Source organism: Rana temporaria, chromosome 10 (genome assembly GCF_905171775.1).
Source record: "Rana temporaria chromosome 10, aRanTem1.1, whole genome shotgun sequence".
Classification (NCBI taxonomy): domain Eukaryota; kingdom Metazoa; phylum Chordata; class Amphibia; order Anura; family Ranidae; genus Rana; species Rana temporaria.
In genome coordinates, this window is record NC_053498.1 from 33,258,238 (window position 1) to 33,275,433 (window position 17,196).

The 17,196-nt window shown below is 45.0% G+C and overlaps 1 protein-coding gene across 2 annotated transcripts in view; it reads right to left on the bottom strand.

Annotated features, from left to right (window-relative positions):
- The window catches only part of IRF3 (interferon regulatory factor 3), a 34,161-nt gene extending 17,198 nt beyond the window's left edge, over positions 1–16,963 (bottom strand). Inside the window, exons 1-5 of one of the 2 annotated variants that reach the window (XM_040327506.1) lie at positions 16,798–16,962; positions 12,204–12,386; positions 8,115–8,295; positions 5,822–5,913; positions 2,297–2,357 (exon numbers count right to left, since the gene is read on the bottom strand). In XM_040327506.1, coding sequence (XP_040183440.1) covers positions 2,297–2,357; positions 5,822–5,913; positions 8,115–8,295; positions 12,204–12,368 — 499 coding nt within the window. In that variant the 5' untranslated portion in view covers positions 12,369–12,386; positions 16,798–16,962. Of the gene's footprint in view, positions 1–2,296; positions 2,358–5,821; positions 5,914–8,114; positions 8,296–12,203; positions 12,387–16,797 lie in introns of both variants that reach the window. The other variant, XM_040327507.1, reaches the window with a different exon arrangement.
- Between the last annotated feature and the right edge of the window lie 233 nt (positions 16,964–17,196).

Genomic DNA, 17,196 nt, shown 5'->3' on the forward strand with positions numbered 1-17,196 from the left:
TTTAGCAGACTTCAGCCCTCCTCTAGTCCTCTTTCAGACTCTGTAATTTCTGCCTTCCAGCCAAGCCCACAGCTACTTTCTGACAGAAGCACAAGGTACAGGGGGTGCACTGTGAAGTAAGGGAGGGTGGGGGACACTTGACTTCTGATGGTGAGGGGCCTCTTGACATCTAATGTAAGGTGGGGGGTATGGTGCCCTAGACATCTCATCCTATAGATACAACTGGCCCTTTGAGGGCAACTATAATTCTGATGCGGCTGGCGATGAAATTGATTTTGACACCCCTGGACTACTACTACAATGGATTTCAAGGAACCTTCTGGATGTGACACATGGATAACTACACATAACCAAGCTGGCGTAATGTGAGTTTAAATAAAATAGATCATTCCTGGAGTTTAGCCTAAAGAGTTAAAGTTAGTGGTTAGGGTAAAGATTAGGTTTTAAGTAAATCTGTGGACATTCAAGTATTTACACATTCTAATTGCTTAAAAAGCCACAAATTAGCTTTAAAAAAAAAATCCCTAACTGGCCTCTGTAGATGCAGACACTGTGGAGCTATTCATCCTCAAAGTTCACCGTAGAAGCACTGAGGTTATTCAAGTAATTTTTTCCCTCCAGAGCTTCTGTTCTGTGTTTGCATCAAGAATTAGAACGCTTAAAGCAGGGGTCCATAAACTACAGCCCGCGGGCCGAGGACTTGTAACCGGCCCACCCAACCCTGACAGGCAACGCCGGTTACACTGCAGGTTGTAACATAGCGATCCCGCTGTGTCACGGAAATGACAGTGTTAACAGTTCTGGTGCGCTGTGATAAATGTCCCGTCCTCCTCCTCCTAGACTAGCTCGTGTGATAGAGCCAGTGTTCTGTCTATCAGACGAGCTGGTCTAGGAGGAGGAGGGCAGGACATTTATCACAGCGCACCAGAACTGTTACCAACACTGAGAGCACAGTGTGACACAGTGGGACCGTCACAGCAGTTGAGTGAGCAGTAAGCAGTGGCACAGTAAGGAGAAAGTGCTGTGAGTGTGAGGGGCTTATGATGGTGAGGGAGGGAGGGGGGCTTGCGACGGTGAGGGGGGCTGATATTGATGTGATGATGGTGGGGGGGGGCTGATGATGATGTAATAATGATGATGATGATGGTGGTGAGGGGGGGGCTGATGATGATAAAATGATGATGGTGGGGGGAGGCTTGCAATGAGGGGCTGATGATGGTGAGGGGGGCTTGCAAAGGTGAGGGGGGCTTGCAATGAGGGGCTGATGATGATAAAATGATGATGTAATGATGATGATGGTGGTGGGGGGGACTTGCAATGAGGGGCTGATGATGGTGAGGGGGGCTTGCAATGGTGAGGGGGGCTTGCAATGAGGGGCTGATGATGGTAAGGGGGGCTCGCAATGGTGTGGGGGGGTTGCAATGAGGGGCTGATGATGGTGGGGGGGGCTTGCAATGGTGAGGGGGGGTTGCAATGAGGGGCTGATGATGGTGAGGGGGGCTTGCAAAGGTGAGGGGGGCTTGCAATGAGGGGCTGATGATGATGTAATGATGATTGGGGGGCTTGCAATGATCTTGATCGGCTTGCAATTAATGAGTGTGAGGGGGGGCTTGTAATGAGGGGCTTACAATGATGATGGCGAGGGGGGGCTTGCAATGAGATGATGATGATGATGTAATGATAATGGTGAGGTGGGGGGGGGCTTGCAATGATTATGATCGGTTTGCAATTAATGATTGTGAGGGGGGCTTGTAATGAGGGGCTTACAATGATAATGGCGAGGGGGGGCTTGCACTGAGGGGATGATGATGTAATGATGATGGTGAGGTGGGGGGGGGGCTTGCAATGATCATGATTGGTTTGCAATTAATGGTTGTGAGGGGGGGGCTTGCAATGAGGGGCTTATAATGATAAAGGGGGAGGGTTGCAATGATCGTGAGGGGCTTAGGAAATTGTTCATAGTTTTTTTTATAGTCCGGCCCTCTAACGGTCTGAGGGACAGTGAACCGGCCCCCTGTTTAAAAAGTTTGAGGACTTAAAGCTTAAAGGTTGCCAAGTCCCTGCTGGAAGGGGAAACGGGGGGGGGGATGAGCTGCCTAGGAGAACAACTACTACTTTAGTGCTGCCAGCACCTCCACTTCTGTTGGATTCTACAAGTGTCTAGTGGTAGCCAAACAAAGTGTAATAAAAGAAAGCACACAAGCATCTCTCTCTTTCTCTCTCTCTTTTTTTTTTTTAAATATATATGATATGTTTTTTTTTTCAGCAAATGCCTTTGTATGAGAAAATGTCTTACCTGCATCATCTTGGAGAAGCTGTAGGTGTGTCATTTGTTCTGAAATAAATCTTTGCTGAGACTGTGAAAAAACAAAAACATAAGTTTGGACCGTTCAACCTGTATCAGCATTTAGCCCAACTCCAGCCATCATTTTTTTGTTTTGGTTAGATAATGAAGTGTTCTCTGATCTCCCGCTGCCCCCCATCCAGACACCTGTCATGGAGGTTCTTAGCAATCAGAAGGGGCTGGTAAGCTCAGGACACATGCCACCAGAAGAGGGATGTGGGGTGCGGTGGAATTTTTTTTAAATGTAGAAATGATCAAGCCGCTATATAAATGTAAATAAAAAGCTTTATGTAGAAATGTAAACAATCTGTTGGCTGCTATAGCGGCTGTGAGTTAGTTTACATACCAGTATTGTCCCTGTCCTAATGGTTACTGCAGCAAAAACAGAAGAAGATCAGTCTGATGAAATTAGCTCCATTCCAGAGGGTGGTGGGATTGGACCCCCAGTACCCAGGGATACACATTGGATTTATTTAATATTGAAATTGCACACAAGGATACAAACTATTATTATATTTGGTTTGATTTACACATTGTTATTTTGCATGCTGCCTATTATATGTTTGCCGTCCTTTGTACAGTATATCCCTTGATAAGGTGTTTACTACATGCCGTATGCTGCAGTTCAACATTTTACAAGTACGCCATGACATGAGTATATAAATTTACTTACTTGTTCCTCCCCACACCTCTTCCACTCAATAGTATATAAATCTTTTTCAAGCTTTAATAACTTAATGCTTTCCCAGGTCTGTTTTATATACGGATTATTAATATACTGATATGAAGTGATTATGATAGCAAGAATAAGCATCACCTGAACCTGCTTATGGTAACCCCTGGGGTACACACAGGTCTTGTGGTCTATAGAAAAGAATGCTGGAGACCACAGCACCACACATGGGAGGCATTCTACATGGTACCCCAACTGCTCTCATGTTCATCCATCCGCAAATCTAATTTACGTAATCCATCCATTTATGCATCCAATCTAATCTATTTAATCCATCCATTCTAATCCATCTATCCATGCAATTTAATCTATATAATCTGTAACGGAATGACCCGTGACAACCAGAGACTTTTTAAGGATGGGGGGTACTCCTGTGCCAGCGTCACTAATGACTCTTGGGTCTAGGGTCACCCTGTGCCCCTTTTGGGCATAGGGTGACTGGGAAATATTAATTATAAATTACATGAGATGGGACATTACTGATAATTCATGTATTGCAGGATATCTTGAAATATTACAAGTTGTTCTGAACTCAATAGGCTCCTGAAAGACATTCCATTGTCCATTGCGTGATGCTAATACTGTGTTGGGTCTATTGTACTGATTAAGTCTGGAAGGTCAGATGTCTCCTTTCAGGGGTAGGGAATTAGCATGTCAATTATGTTTAGTAAAGGAATGTGTTTGTGTGAAAAGTCTATTGATGATACTATGTGATAGGAATAGCAGGTGAGTCATAATGTCTGACCTCTCAGGTGTAGTAATTAGGTCATGTTAATTGTGTCAGACCGGTGCCGAAAAGTCTGTAGCATGTGACTGAAGCCCCATTGTGTGATGTGTGGGTGGAGAGTTCCTTTGTTCCTTTGATTACTGTAACATGCTTGTAACTGCATAAAAAGCTGAGAAGGAACCATTAAAGTTCATTCATTTGACTCAGAACACAGAGCGTATGTCTCGTCTCTCTGAGGGAATTCTTATGGATCGTGTCTGCTGGATTGTGGCGTGTCGGAAGCTGTCTTGGGTTAATGGAATGGGAATATCGTAAACGGTGGTGACCGTTACATAATCCATCCAATCTAATCTATGTAACTCATCCATCCATCCATTATACTGTATGTAATCCATCCATCTAATCTAAGTAAGTTATTATTACAGGTACTTATTTAGCGCCATCAATTTATGCAGTGCTTTACATATAAATTGCACATTCACATCAGTCCCTGCCGTCAAGGAGCTTACAATCTAAGGTCCATCCATCTATCTATCTATCCAATCTAATCTATGCAACCCATCCAATCTAATCTATGCAATCCATCCATCCATTTCATCTATGCAATCCATCCATCCATTCAATCTAAGTAATCCATCCATTCATTTTAAGTAATTCATCCATCCAATCTAATCAATGCCATCCATCCAATCTAATCTATACCATCCATCTACCCATCCAATCTAATATATGCAACCCATCCATCCCATCCAAGTTAATCTATGTAATCCACCCATCCAATCTAATCTATGTAAACCACCCATCCAATCTAATCTTTGTAATCCATCCAATCTAATCTATGTAATCCATCCAATCAATTTTTATGCAATCCATCCATCCAATCTAATCTAAGCCATGTAATCTATCAATCCACATACCTCCCAACTTTTTGAGATGAGAATGAGGGACACCTATTAGCCTACTATTACTTTATATTGGCTTTTGAAATGTACAATTGCAGCAATTTAGAAATTCGATTTTAGGTTTAGCACTAGGAAACACTTTTTATAGATACATAGTTTCATTTTTCATACAACTATGGGCCAGATTCACAAAGAGATACGACGGTGTATCTACAGATACACCATCGTATCTCTGACGTAAACTGGTCCTATCTATGCGCCTGATTCATAGAATCAGATACGCATAGATAGGGCTAGATCCGACAGTGTTACAATGTGTTACACTGTCGGATCTTTTTTTCAATTTAAAAATGGCGCTGGGGGCGTTCCCGCTGATTTACGATAAATAATATGTAAATCAGCGAGATACGCAAATTCACGAACGTACGCGGACCCGTCGCAGTGTTCTTACGTCGTTTCCGTAGCGGTTTTCCGTCGTATACTTACCCTTTCTTTTATCAGGCGCAGCCAATGTTAAGTACGTTCCCGCGTCGAATTTAAATTTTTTAACGTCGTTTGCGTAAGTCGTTCTCGAATACGGACGGACGTCGTTTACGTAAGCGTCGCAACCACTGACGTCCTAGCGACGTCAGTGGGAGCAATGCACGCCGGGAAATTTCGCGGACGGCGCCTGCGCATTTAAATCGGCGCGGGAATGCGCCTGATTTAAATATGACACTCCCCTAGCCGCGGAATTTGAATTCCGCTGGGGGATTTAGGATCCGCCGTCGCAAGTTTGGAGGTAAGTGGTTTGTGAATTAGCCACTTGCCTCCTAAACTTGCGGGAGCGGATCTTAATTCACGTAGATCGAGCGGATCTATAGATCCGCTGAGCTACGTGAATCTGGCCCTATATATAGATCAGACCAAAATGAAGGACAAATGAGGAGGAAGGAGGGACAGAGGGACTGTTTCAAATGAGGAACAGTCCCTCAAAATCGGGGACAGTTGCATCCATCTAATCGAATCTACCGGTAATCTAATGATTATATCTAAGGGCAGGGGCGCTATTATGTCCATTGCTGATTATAGACTTTAGAATTTAGCTCAGGGTGATCATTGTAGGAAAAACTCACCTCCGCTGTGCCACCAGCCTGATAGCTACAAGAACCCAACTTTTGAAAATCTGTCTCGCCACCCATTGCGACACACTGCTCACCGGGTCCAACTGTAAGTAATAAAAAAAGTAAAAAGCAAATTGGGCATAAAGAAAATACAAACTGAGCAGGTATGTTCTTTAAGGCCGGGTACTAACGAGTAAGCATGTACGATGAAAGCGGTCCGTCGGACCGTTTTCACCGTACATGCCTGCCAGAGGGCTTCTGTACGATGTTTGTACTAACCATCGTACAGAAGTCCGCGCGTAAACACTACGCGGGGCGTGTCCGCGTCGTCGCCGCGACGATGACGCGGCGATGACGCGGCGACGTGGGCGGGCCTGCCATTTAAAGGCTTCCACGCATGCGTCAAAGTCATTCGACGCATGCGAGGGACGGCGGGCGCTCGGACATGTACGGTAGGTCTGTACTGACGACCGTACATGTCCGAGCGGGCAGGATTCCAGCGGACGGTTTTAAAACACGTCCAGGAATATTTGCCCGCTGGGAAAAGGCCCGGCGGGCAAATGTTTGCTGGAATTCGGCCCGCTCGCGCCTACACACGACCGAACATGTATGCTGAAACTGGCCCGCGGACCAGTTTCAGCATACATGTTTGGTCGTGTGTACGGGGCCTAAGTGGTAAGTGGCATCCTTAGCTATCAGGTTCACAGGGTAGGAAATTTCACTAATACAGATTAAAACTGTCCATACAGAGTTCTACATGGAAAATCATAATGGGTGGTCCTGACGCTCACCTCCTGTTTGACATCATTTTAGGTGATTCAGAAATTATTGAAACCAAAGACTTGCCAGGCAGCCAGCATTTTTAGAATAAGGTTAGCAAAGGCAGCATCTATATTTGTTTCAGTACAGGTTCTCTTGAATTATTAGACATTATAAAGAAGTATTTAACTCAGGCTTCCCAGACTTGCACCAAAGGATGGCCAGGAATATTTGATGGGAGTGTTCAGGCTGACATGATGATCTGCATGAAACTGCTGTTGAAACCTCTAAATAGAACTCTGGGCCATATTCTCAGAAGAGTTACGACGGAGTATCTCAGGAAACTCCGTCGTATCTCTGTTTTTTGACCCGCGTATCTATGCGAGTGATTCCTAGAATCATTTTCGAATAGATACGCTGAAGATCCGACATGTGTAAGTCACTTACACTGTCGGATCTTAAATGTAATTCGCAGCCGGCCGCTAGGTGGCGTTTACGTTCAGGTCTCATTTGTTTATGCAAATGAGCCTGATACACCGATTCCCGAACGAAATCCTGTCGCGTAACCGTCGCTTACGTCGTTTGCGTAAGCGTAAGGTTACCCCTGCTATATGAGGGGTAACCTTACGCCAGTCCCACGTATGCCATGTTAAGTATGGCGTCGGGTCCGCGTCGTCTTTTCCCGTCGGGTACGTCGTTTTCGTAAGTCGTGCTTGAATACGACTTTACGTCAATGACGCACACGTATGTGTATGTATGTGCACTTTCACTGGGCAAATGGCTATGCAACTTCTTTAATAATCAACCACACTTCTTTAATAATCAACCACACTTCAAAACAGGGCATTTTCACCCCCTTCCTGCCCAGGCCAAATTTCAGCGCTGTCGCAATTTGAACGACAATTGCCCGGTCATTGGACGCTGTAGCCATATTTTGTTTTTACTAGTAATGGCGGCGATTTGCGATTTTTATTGTGACTGACATTGCGGCGGACAGATCGGACACTTTTGACATTATTTTGGGACATTCACATTTATACAGTGATTAGTGCTAGCACTGATTACTGTATAAATGTCACTGGCAGGGAAGGGGTTAACACTAGGGGACAATCAAGGGGCTACCTAGGGAGTGATTCTAACTGTAGGGGGATGGGACTCACAAGGGGAGGAGACCGATCAGTGTTCCTCTGTACTGGGATCGGTCTCCTATTTACACACACAGATCCACGTCCCTGCTCTGTTTCAGGCAATGGCGGGCGCCCGGCGGACATCGTGGCCTCCAGGCATGCGCATTGGCTCCCGAGTGACGCGGCGGGCGTCACTCGGGAGCGTGCCGGGGAGCTTGCGCGCCCCCCAAGAAACCCAGAACATCATATGACGCCCGCCCAGGATGGGAGATTTTTTTTAAAGTATTGCCATTTTTCTAAAAACACTGTGGTGTGTTATATATGCTATTTTAGCTAAAAGGTATGAGTTATTGTTTAATTAGCTTTGTCCATATATATATAAAAAACAAACAAACATAAGACTCATGATGTATTCTTACTCTCGGTGTTGCTACTTGTGATCTCGTACACTTTGTGAGGATCAGCGGAGTTCGATCTGTAGTCGGCAACCATACAGATGCTGTCTTTCTGATTCAGTGCTGAACGAAAATTTCTCTTCCATCTTGCTCGGTCTGGTTTATGCCTTTGTGGATCATAGCAGCCACTATCAATAGCCCAGTCCTACAAGAGTCATTAAATAAACATATATTATGCATAATAAAATTAGCTTTTTGCTTGCCGTAAGATATAACATATTGCAGTTTTTAACCCTTGCTTTAAAAGGTTAAAATAGGAAAATACTTTAAGGCTTCTAAAAAGGAAAACAAATACAAACAGTTAAAGGAGTTGTAAAGGAAAAAGTTTTTTTCACCATAATGCATTCTATGCATTAAAGTGAAAAAACGTACGGACGTCCCTGGCGGAGAAGAGAATGCTTCACCAGTCGCAGCGTATCTTCGAGCAGGGGGAGAGGACTGGTAGACTCCTGGCCTGGCTGTCTAAGGAACAGTCGGGGATCACCACCATTGCCCAAATTGTGGATCATGATGGGGCCCCCCACTCTACTCCTGGGGAGATTAATGCATGTTTCGCCACTTACTACACCAGAGTGGTGTATGAGCAATCTGCCTTGGTTGAGTACCTGGATGCTGTGGATGTCCCTGTCCTCACCTCCTCCTCGGCGGGAAAATTGGATGCTCTGATCAAGTTGGAGGAGATTCGGCGGGCACTGAAGATGATGCAGGGGGGGAAGACGCCGGGCCCGGATGGGTTCCCGGTGGAATTCTATAAGAATTATGCGGAGGACCTTGCCCCTAGGCTGTTGTCCCTCTTGTCCCAGGCGTCGGAGTCCGGTACTCTCCCTGATTCGATGAGTGACGCGGTAATAGTGGTCATCCCCAAGCCCGGTAAGGACCCTGCCCTTTGTTCTTCTTATTGACCCATCTCACTTCTCAACGTGGATGCTAAGATCTTTGCGAAGGTGCTGGCCAACTGCCTGAACTCTGTCATCACGGCCTTGGTCCACCCGGACCAGACGGGCTTCATGCCGGGCAGAGGTACGGATATCAATTTGCGTCGCTTGCACACGCACTTGGCGATTGCGGGACCCTGGCTGAAGAAGGAATCAATGAGCTGTTCCAAAACACATCCCGCCTCTATGACACACTTCCTGCCCTCTTCCTGGTTGTGTTCCATGCTGGTTTTTGTCTCGCTTCCTCTGACATCATCCCCAGGCTCCATCACCATTGTGTTCTCTAAACACAGCACAAATTGGCTGTTATCCCGTGGACTTCCCTGGAAGCTTTATCATCAGACTGGGACTGCCCTGCCACTGGAACATCTTCTGGACACACTTACCTGCTACATGCCTGCTTCATCCACCATCTTGTAAGTGTTTTTAACCCCTTTAGGGGATATTAAAAGTTTTATATTTCTGCACTTAGAGGCGCCTTGTTTGTTTTTCTGTTCCCATTAGAGATCGCTTGTCTCCCTGAGTGCTGCCTAAAGTGTGTGAAGATCTGCTACCCTCTCCAACACAGACTTTATCTGTCAGGATTCAAATTCTTGGAGAGTCCTGGATATACACATTTTTCTACAGCTATTCAAATGAAAGCTGTGTAATGTTCCCTGCGCTGATCAACTAGACGGCGGCGGTGGTGGGGGGGGGGGGGTCTAACGAGGGCTTGGCTTTCTCTTGGGGACATGGCTGCATATTTGTGGGGACATGGCTGCATTTTTGTGGGGACATGGCTGCATATTTGTGGGGACATGGCTGCATATTTGTGGGGACATGGGTGCAAATTTGTGGGGACATGGCGGCATATTTGTGGTGATGTGGCGGCATATTTGTGGGGACGTGGCGGCATATTTGTGGGGACATGGCGGCATTTGTGGGGACATGGCTGCAAATTTGTGGGGACATGGCGGCATATTTGTGGGGACATGGCGGCATATTTGTGGGGACGTGGCGGCATATTTGTGGGGACGTTGGGGCATATTTGTGGGGACATGGCGGCATATTTGTGGGGACGTGGCGGCATATTTGTGGGGACATGGCGGCATTTGTGGGGACATGGCTGCATATTTGTGGGGACATGGCTGCATATTTGTGGGGACATGGCGGCATTTGTGGGGACATGGCTGCAAATTTGTGGGGACGTGGCGGCATATTTGTGGGGACGTGGCGGCATATTTGTGGGGACATGGCGGCATTTGTGGGGACATGGCTGCATATTTGTGGGGACATGGATGCATTTGGGGACACATTTAAAAAAAAGTATCGGTAATCGGTATCGGCGAGTACATGAAAAAAAGTATCGGTACTTGTACTCGGTCCTAAAAAAGTGGTATCGGGACAACCCTAGTAAGTATAACATGTTTGTTATTTTAAACCAAAAAATGTTGTTCCATTAGAGTTGGTTCACACTCCAGCGGCACGACTTCGGGGGCGACTCTGCAAATCGTCTTGAGGACGACTTCAGAGGCGATTTGCAAAACGACTTCTGTATAGAAGTCAATGCAGGTCGCCCCGAGCCGCCCCCGAAGTCGTACAGGAACCTTTTTCTAAGTCGGAGCGACTTGCGTCGCATCTATTAGAACGGTTCCATTGCATTGAATGGGACGCGACTCGTCAGGCGGCTGAGCCACCTGACGTGTCGCCCCAGTGTGAACCGAGTCTTAGTCTTAGTGCCCCATTAAAGCGTAACTCCACTTTTGTTGAAAAAAACAACAACATTCCCCTGTGGGGGATCTATGTACATTTCAAGGATTATAACAACCTTTGTTGTAGATTGCTACCTTTTTCATAATTATGTATCAGGTATGCACCTGCACTAGTGAGAACACTGCTGGGCCTGCATTCCTTTAGACGTGTCTCACCAAAAAAAAATGTTGTTGCAAGGGATGCCTGAAATCTGACTTGTATCTTAGGCAGACTTCTGGGAAAATTGGTGAGCCAATCACACAAGCAGGACATGGATGTTTATAGGGAGTGGTCTGTACACCAGGTAGCCATATTGCATTGGATTCTCAGAAAATTACAGTGGCTGCAGATTGAAAAGGAAAGGTCATTTTTAATAACATTCAATTACAACATGACTTGTGTCGCAATTGTATACACTATGGGGTAGATTCAAATAGCCCGGTGTAAATTTCTGCGGGTGTAGCGTATCTCAGATATGCTACGCCGCCGTAACTTAGGCAGGTTCTGTATTCAGAAAGAACCTGCGCCCTAAGTTAAGGCGGCGTAGCATATGTGGTCCAGCATAAGCCCGCAGAATTCAAATTATCCATGTAGTGGGCGTGTTGTATGGTAATGAAGGCTGACCCCACGTAATTGACGTAATTTGACTAACGGCGCATGTGCCGTCCGTGAACGTAACCCAGTGCGCATGCTCCAAATTAACCTGCAAAAAGCCAATGCTTTTGATGTGAATGTAAATTACGCACAGCCCTATTCGCAAACGACTTACGCAAACAACGTAATCAACGGAAAATTCTACGCTGGCCCGACGTCCATACTTAACATAGGATACGCCTCATATAGCAGCGGTAACTTTACGCCGGAAAAAACCTAACGTAAACAACGTAAAAAAATGCACCGGGCGGACGTACGTTTCTGAATCGGCGTATCTAAATAATTTGCATATTCCTTGCGTAAATCGACGGAGGCGCCACCTAGCGGCCAGCGTAAATATGCAACTAAGATACGACGGCGTAAGAGACTTACACCAGTCGGATCGTAGCCAAATTCCGGCGTATCTTGTTTTCTGAATACAGAAAAAAGATACGCCGGAGCATCCTAGAAGTTACGCCAGCGTAACTTCTTTCTGAATCTACCCCTATATATTATTATTTTTTATTTGCTATTTTATTTTCCCACGAAAGTGGAGTTACCGTTTAACTTTACAGTTAAAATACATAGAAGTACCCTCTTACAAAATACTAAGAAATACCTTCTTTGTCTTTCATTGATGGAGGTATAAAAGTACTATGACAAAATCCCTCAGTATTTGTCCAAAATCCAACTGGTACTATACAACAAAATGAAATATTCTACAATAGAAATTATACTAAACTAAAATGAATACCTCAAAAATTTTGATGTCATCCTCAGACAGGTCCTGCCTCAGGGCATGCTTCCAGGGAATCCTGAATTGAGTCTTTTCATTGTTGACCCATTCCACTCCCGGGTACTTCTGACTATTGATCTTTCTAATCAGCCAGGGGATGATGAGGGGTCTGCTGGATGCCATTTTGTCGAATTCAAATGGCTAGAATTCAAATGATAAGGACAAGATATCAGGAAATGAACAATGCAGAGGTATTTTTTTCTGTAAAATGAAATTTGAATAATACTGTATGTTATCTTAACATATTAGTGCTTAGCTACAGGGGTGCAGCTTTCTATGGACTAGACCAAGGGTCTCCAAACTGCGGCCCGAGGGCCAGATGTAGCTCTTTGCTAGCATTATTGTGGCCCTTGGGGCACTATTTCTCCAACTGATATGAGGCATTATTATTAACACTGACACCAACAAGGGGGCACTATTCCTCCAACTGATATCAATGATGGGATACTATTCCTTCTACAGATAGGAGCCCTACTCCTCCTCCTACTGACCACCAACTCCGAGGCCACATTTATTCTCACCGGTGCTGGACCCGGGACATTTTCTGCCCCCGCTGGCCACAATCCGGCGCTTCTAAAGGACAATAAAGTGGCCCTTTGCTTGAAAAGTTTGGAGACCCCTGGACTAGACCATTGATATTAGGGCTACAGGTGGGTCAGATGTCTGTGAAACAGACCAATACTATTAGGGCTACAGGGGATGTAGATGTCTGTTGACCAGACCACTGATATCAAGGCTACAGGGGGTGCAAATGTCTTTGAAACAGACCCTTGATATTAGGGCTACAGGGTGCAGAGATCTGTAGACCAGACCATTCAAATTAAATCTACAGGGGGTGTAGATTGATATTAGGGTTACAGGGGGTGCAGATGTCTATGGACCAGGCCATTGATATTAGGGCTACAGGGGTGCAGATGTCTGTAGACCAGACCATTGATATTAGGACTACAGGGGGTGCATATGGCTATGAACCAGACCACTGATATTAGGGCTACAGGGGGGCAGAGATCTGTGTCCCAGACCATTAATATTAAATCTACAGGGGGGTGTAGATTGATATTAGGGCTACAGGGGGTGCAGATGTCTATGGACCAGGCCATTGATATTAGGGCTACAGGGGTGCAGATGTCTGTAGACCGGACCATTAATATTAGGACTACAGGGGGTGCATATGGCTATGAACCAGACCACTGATATTAGGGCTACAGGGGGGCAGAGATCTGTGGACCAGACCATTAATATTAAATCTACAGGGGGGTGTAGATTGATATTAGGGCTACAGGGGGTGCAGATGTCTATGGACCAGGCCATTGATATTAGGGCTACAGGGGTGCAGATGTCTGTAGACCGGACCATTAATATTAGGACTACAGGGGGTGCATATGGCTATGAACCAGACCACTGATATTAGGGCTACAGGGGGGCAGAGATCTGTGGACCAGACCATTAATATTAAATCTACAGGGGGGTGTAGATTGATATTAGGGCTACAGGGGGTGCAGATGTCTATGGACCAGGCCATTGATATTAGGGCTACAGGGGTGCAGATGTCTGTAGACCGGACCATTAATATTAGGACTACAGGGGGTGCATATGGCTATGAACCAGACCACTGATATTAGGGCTACAGGGGGGCAGAGATCTGTGGACCAGACCATTAATATTAAATCTACAGGGGGGTGTAGATTGATATTAGGGCTACAGGGGGTGCAGATGTCTATGGACCAGGCCATTGATATTAGGGCTACAGGGGTGTAGATGTCTATGGACCAGGCCATTGATATTAGGGCTACAGGGGGTGCAGATGTCTATGGACCAGGCCGTTGATATTAGGGCTACAGGGGGTTGCATGTGTCTATGGTCCAGACCAGGCATCTCCAAACTACGGCCATCCAGCTGTTGCGGAAACTACACGTCCAATGAGGCATTGTTAAACTCTGACATTCACAGACATGACTAAGCATGATGGGAATTGTAGTTCCTAAAACAACTGGAGGGCCATAGTTTGGAGACCCCTGGTCCAGACCATTGATATTAGGCTACAGGGGGTGCAGGTGTCTATGGACCAGACCATTAATATTAGGGCTACAGGGGGTGCAGATGTCTATAAACCAGACCATTGGTGTTAGTGAACTCAGTGTAACTGCTTCTTCTCTTTTGTTAGCAGAAGTCCATGTTTATGTTTCATGTAAAAACGAAGTTTGCAATGGAATGACTAGTGTTTCTCTCTACTTAAAGCGGGGGTTCACCCTAAAAAAAAAAAAACCTTGGTCTACCATGCAATCCAGCATACTAGCGTCAGCAACAGTATGCCTTTATTTATTTTTTTGGCACTGTACTTACAGTTTAATCCTTTAGTTTAGTTTCAGACTCCCGCGTGGAGTAGGCGTTCCTATGAAGAGGGGAACATGATTGACGGCCGGCTATGGCACGTCATGCGTTCCGGAAATAGCCGAAATAGGACTAGGAGCTATACGGCGCCTGCGCAGTCAGCTCCTAGTCTGTGCGCAGGCGCCGTATAGCGCCGTGAAGAGACGAGTCCTACTCCGGCAATTTTCGGAAAGCGGGACGCACCATAGCCGGACGTCAATCATGTTCCCCTCTTCATAGGAACGCCTACTCCCCGCGGGAGTCTGAAACAAAACTAAAGGATTAAACTGTAAGTACAGCGCAAAAAAATAAAATAAAGGCATACTGTAGCTGACGCTAGTATGCTGGATGGCATGGTTCATAGTTGTTTTTTAGGGTGAACCTCCGCTTTAAGGGAAGAGAGATAAAAGTGCAAAGTCTATGTCAACCATACCATATACTTCCTTAAAAAACAATTCCAGGCAACAAGTAAACAGTGATATTAATATAAAGTGCTACTGTGCAAAGAAGTGCAATTCCCACGTTTATGATCCTGTATAGATTATCAGTGATCACTGATGCATAAAAAAGAGCTCCTGTGCTAAACATCGTTAAAATTACAAATATTAAAACCAGACGACCTATATACATATGATTGTATTTTGTTATATGTATATGTAAATTAAATATTTTTAGATTTTTATATCATAGCATGGTCTCTACTATGTGTGTTATGAATTTACAAAAACATAAATACATTTTCTTGTTTACTTATATATTTTTTGCTTATCTATAGTGATATTGTACATAAAGTCTTGTGGAAGCTCCTGAGAAAGTGATCTTGGCGAAACATGTAGAGTCAAAAAGCTTTAGTACAGCGACCGTATGAATTTATTCATGTTGGTTTTACTATTTGTAATTTAAATTTTAACGATGTTTATTAAATACAATTTATAAATTAGATTTTTATTTTCAATTTGATTAATATGCACCTTAAAACTCGCATGTTCTACTTTTCCCTTTAAAAATGTCTGTATTATAGGGAGGTAGTGCATGTAAATTAGACCTTGTATACTATTTAATTTAAATCAATCGAATCTATGCAATCCATAAAAATACTTTCAATCTATGTAATCCATCCATCAAATCTAATCTATTTAATCCCATAACAAAAGTATAAACCCATAAAAAACTACTATGTTTTTGTAGACCTACCGTATTTGCCGGCGTATAAGACGACCCCCTAATTTTCCAGCCAAAATGTTGGTTTTGGGATATACTCGCCGTATAAGACTACCCCCTTCCTACTAGTCATGCCTCGCCTCACGGTGCCACCATTACATGCCAGGCTGTGTCACTACATGCCAGACTGTGCCCCATTACATGCCAGACTATGCCCCATTACATGCCAGACTGTGTCACTACATGCCAGACTGTGCCCCATTACATGCCAGACTGTGCCCCATTACATGCCAGACTGTGCCCCATTACATGCCATACTGTGCCCCAGTACATGCCAGACTGTGCCCCAGTACATGCCAGACTGTGCCCTTACCTTATCCCAAGACATGCAGAATCGCGGCCGTACGATTTTTCAAAAGCCGCGCCTTCTACGTCTTCTGTTCCGTGATAGGCGGAAACACTCAGCTTCCCAGGAGGCACTGTGTTCAGTGTTCGCCTATCATGGAGGCCCTCTTGTCCGAGGACGAGAGGGCCTCCGTGATAGGCAGACACTAAACACAGGACGAGAGGGCCTCCGTGATAGGCGAACACTGAACACAGTGCCTCCTGGGAAGCTGAGTGTTTCCGCCTATCACGGAACAGAAGACGTAGGAGGCGCGGCTTTTGAAAAATCGTACGGCCGCGATTCTGGGATAAGGTAAGGTTAGGTTACCAGCGTATAAGACGACCCCCGACTTTTAAGAAGATTTTAAGGGGTTAGAAAGTCATCTTATACGCCGGAAAATACGGTATACCAAAGCTAATCCAGTAGTATGCTTACATCGATTTAGGACCAGAGTGCTTAAAGTGGAACTCCAGCCATTTTTTTTATTTTTGTAGTTTTAAATAGTGGAAAGGGTTAGACCCTCTTTCAGATCTTTATTGCAATCTGTGCATTCACACATGTTATTTGCCCTCACTTTGTGTGTGGTCACAAGTTTGGCAAGCAACTCAAATGCTAAATACTATCTACGCTTCGTACCTGAAAAGTTGAATGCCAGGTAAGATAACACAACTCTATTGGAAATCCTGGAGTTGTGTGCGATCAGTCTCAGTGTGTGGATATCAGGTGGATTGGAAGGCTGTCGGCAGAAGCTTTTATAGCAGAATGACTAGTTTCAGTTTCCTAAATATTGCATGCTGTTTTACAGACTTCCTGCTCCTCCCCATAAGAGGTTCCAGTTTGGAGCAGCTTGGTAATACAAAATATCACCCCTAGGTGGCACTACAAGTTTAGGTTACAAGACAGCGGATTCCACTCTGTGTTCACGTTTATTACCTTGTATGTGACCTTGACCATGTAAAACAACCCTCTCAGTTTAAAACAGAAAAGAAAGGCAAAACATGTTTATATATACAGTACTGTGCAAAGGTTTTAGGC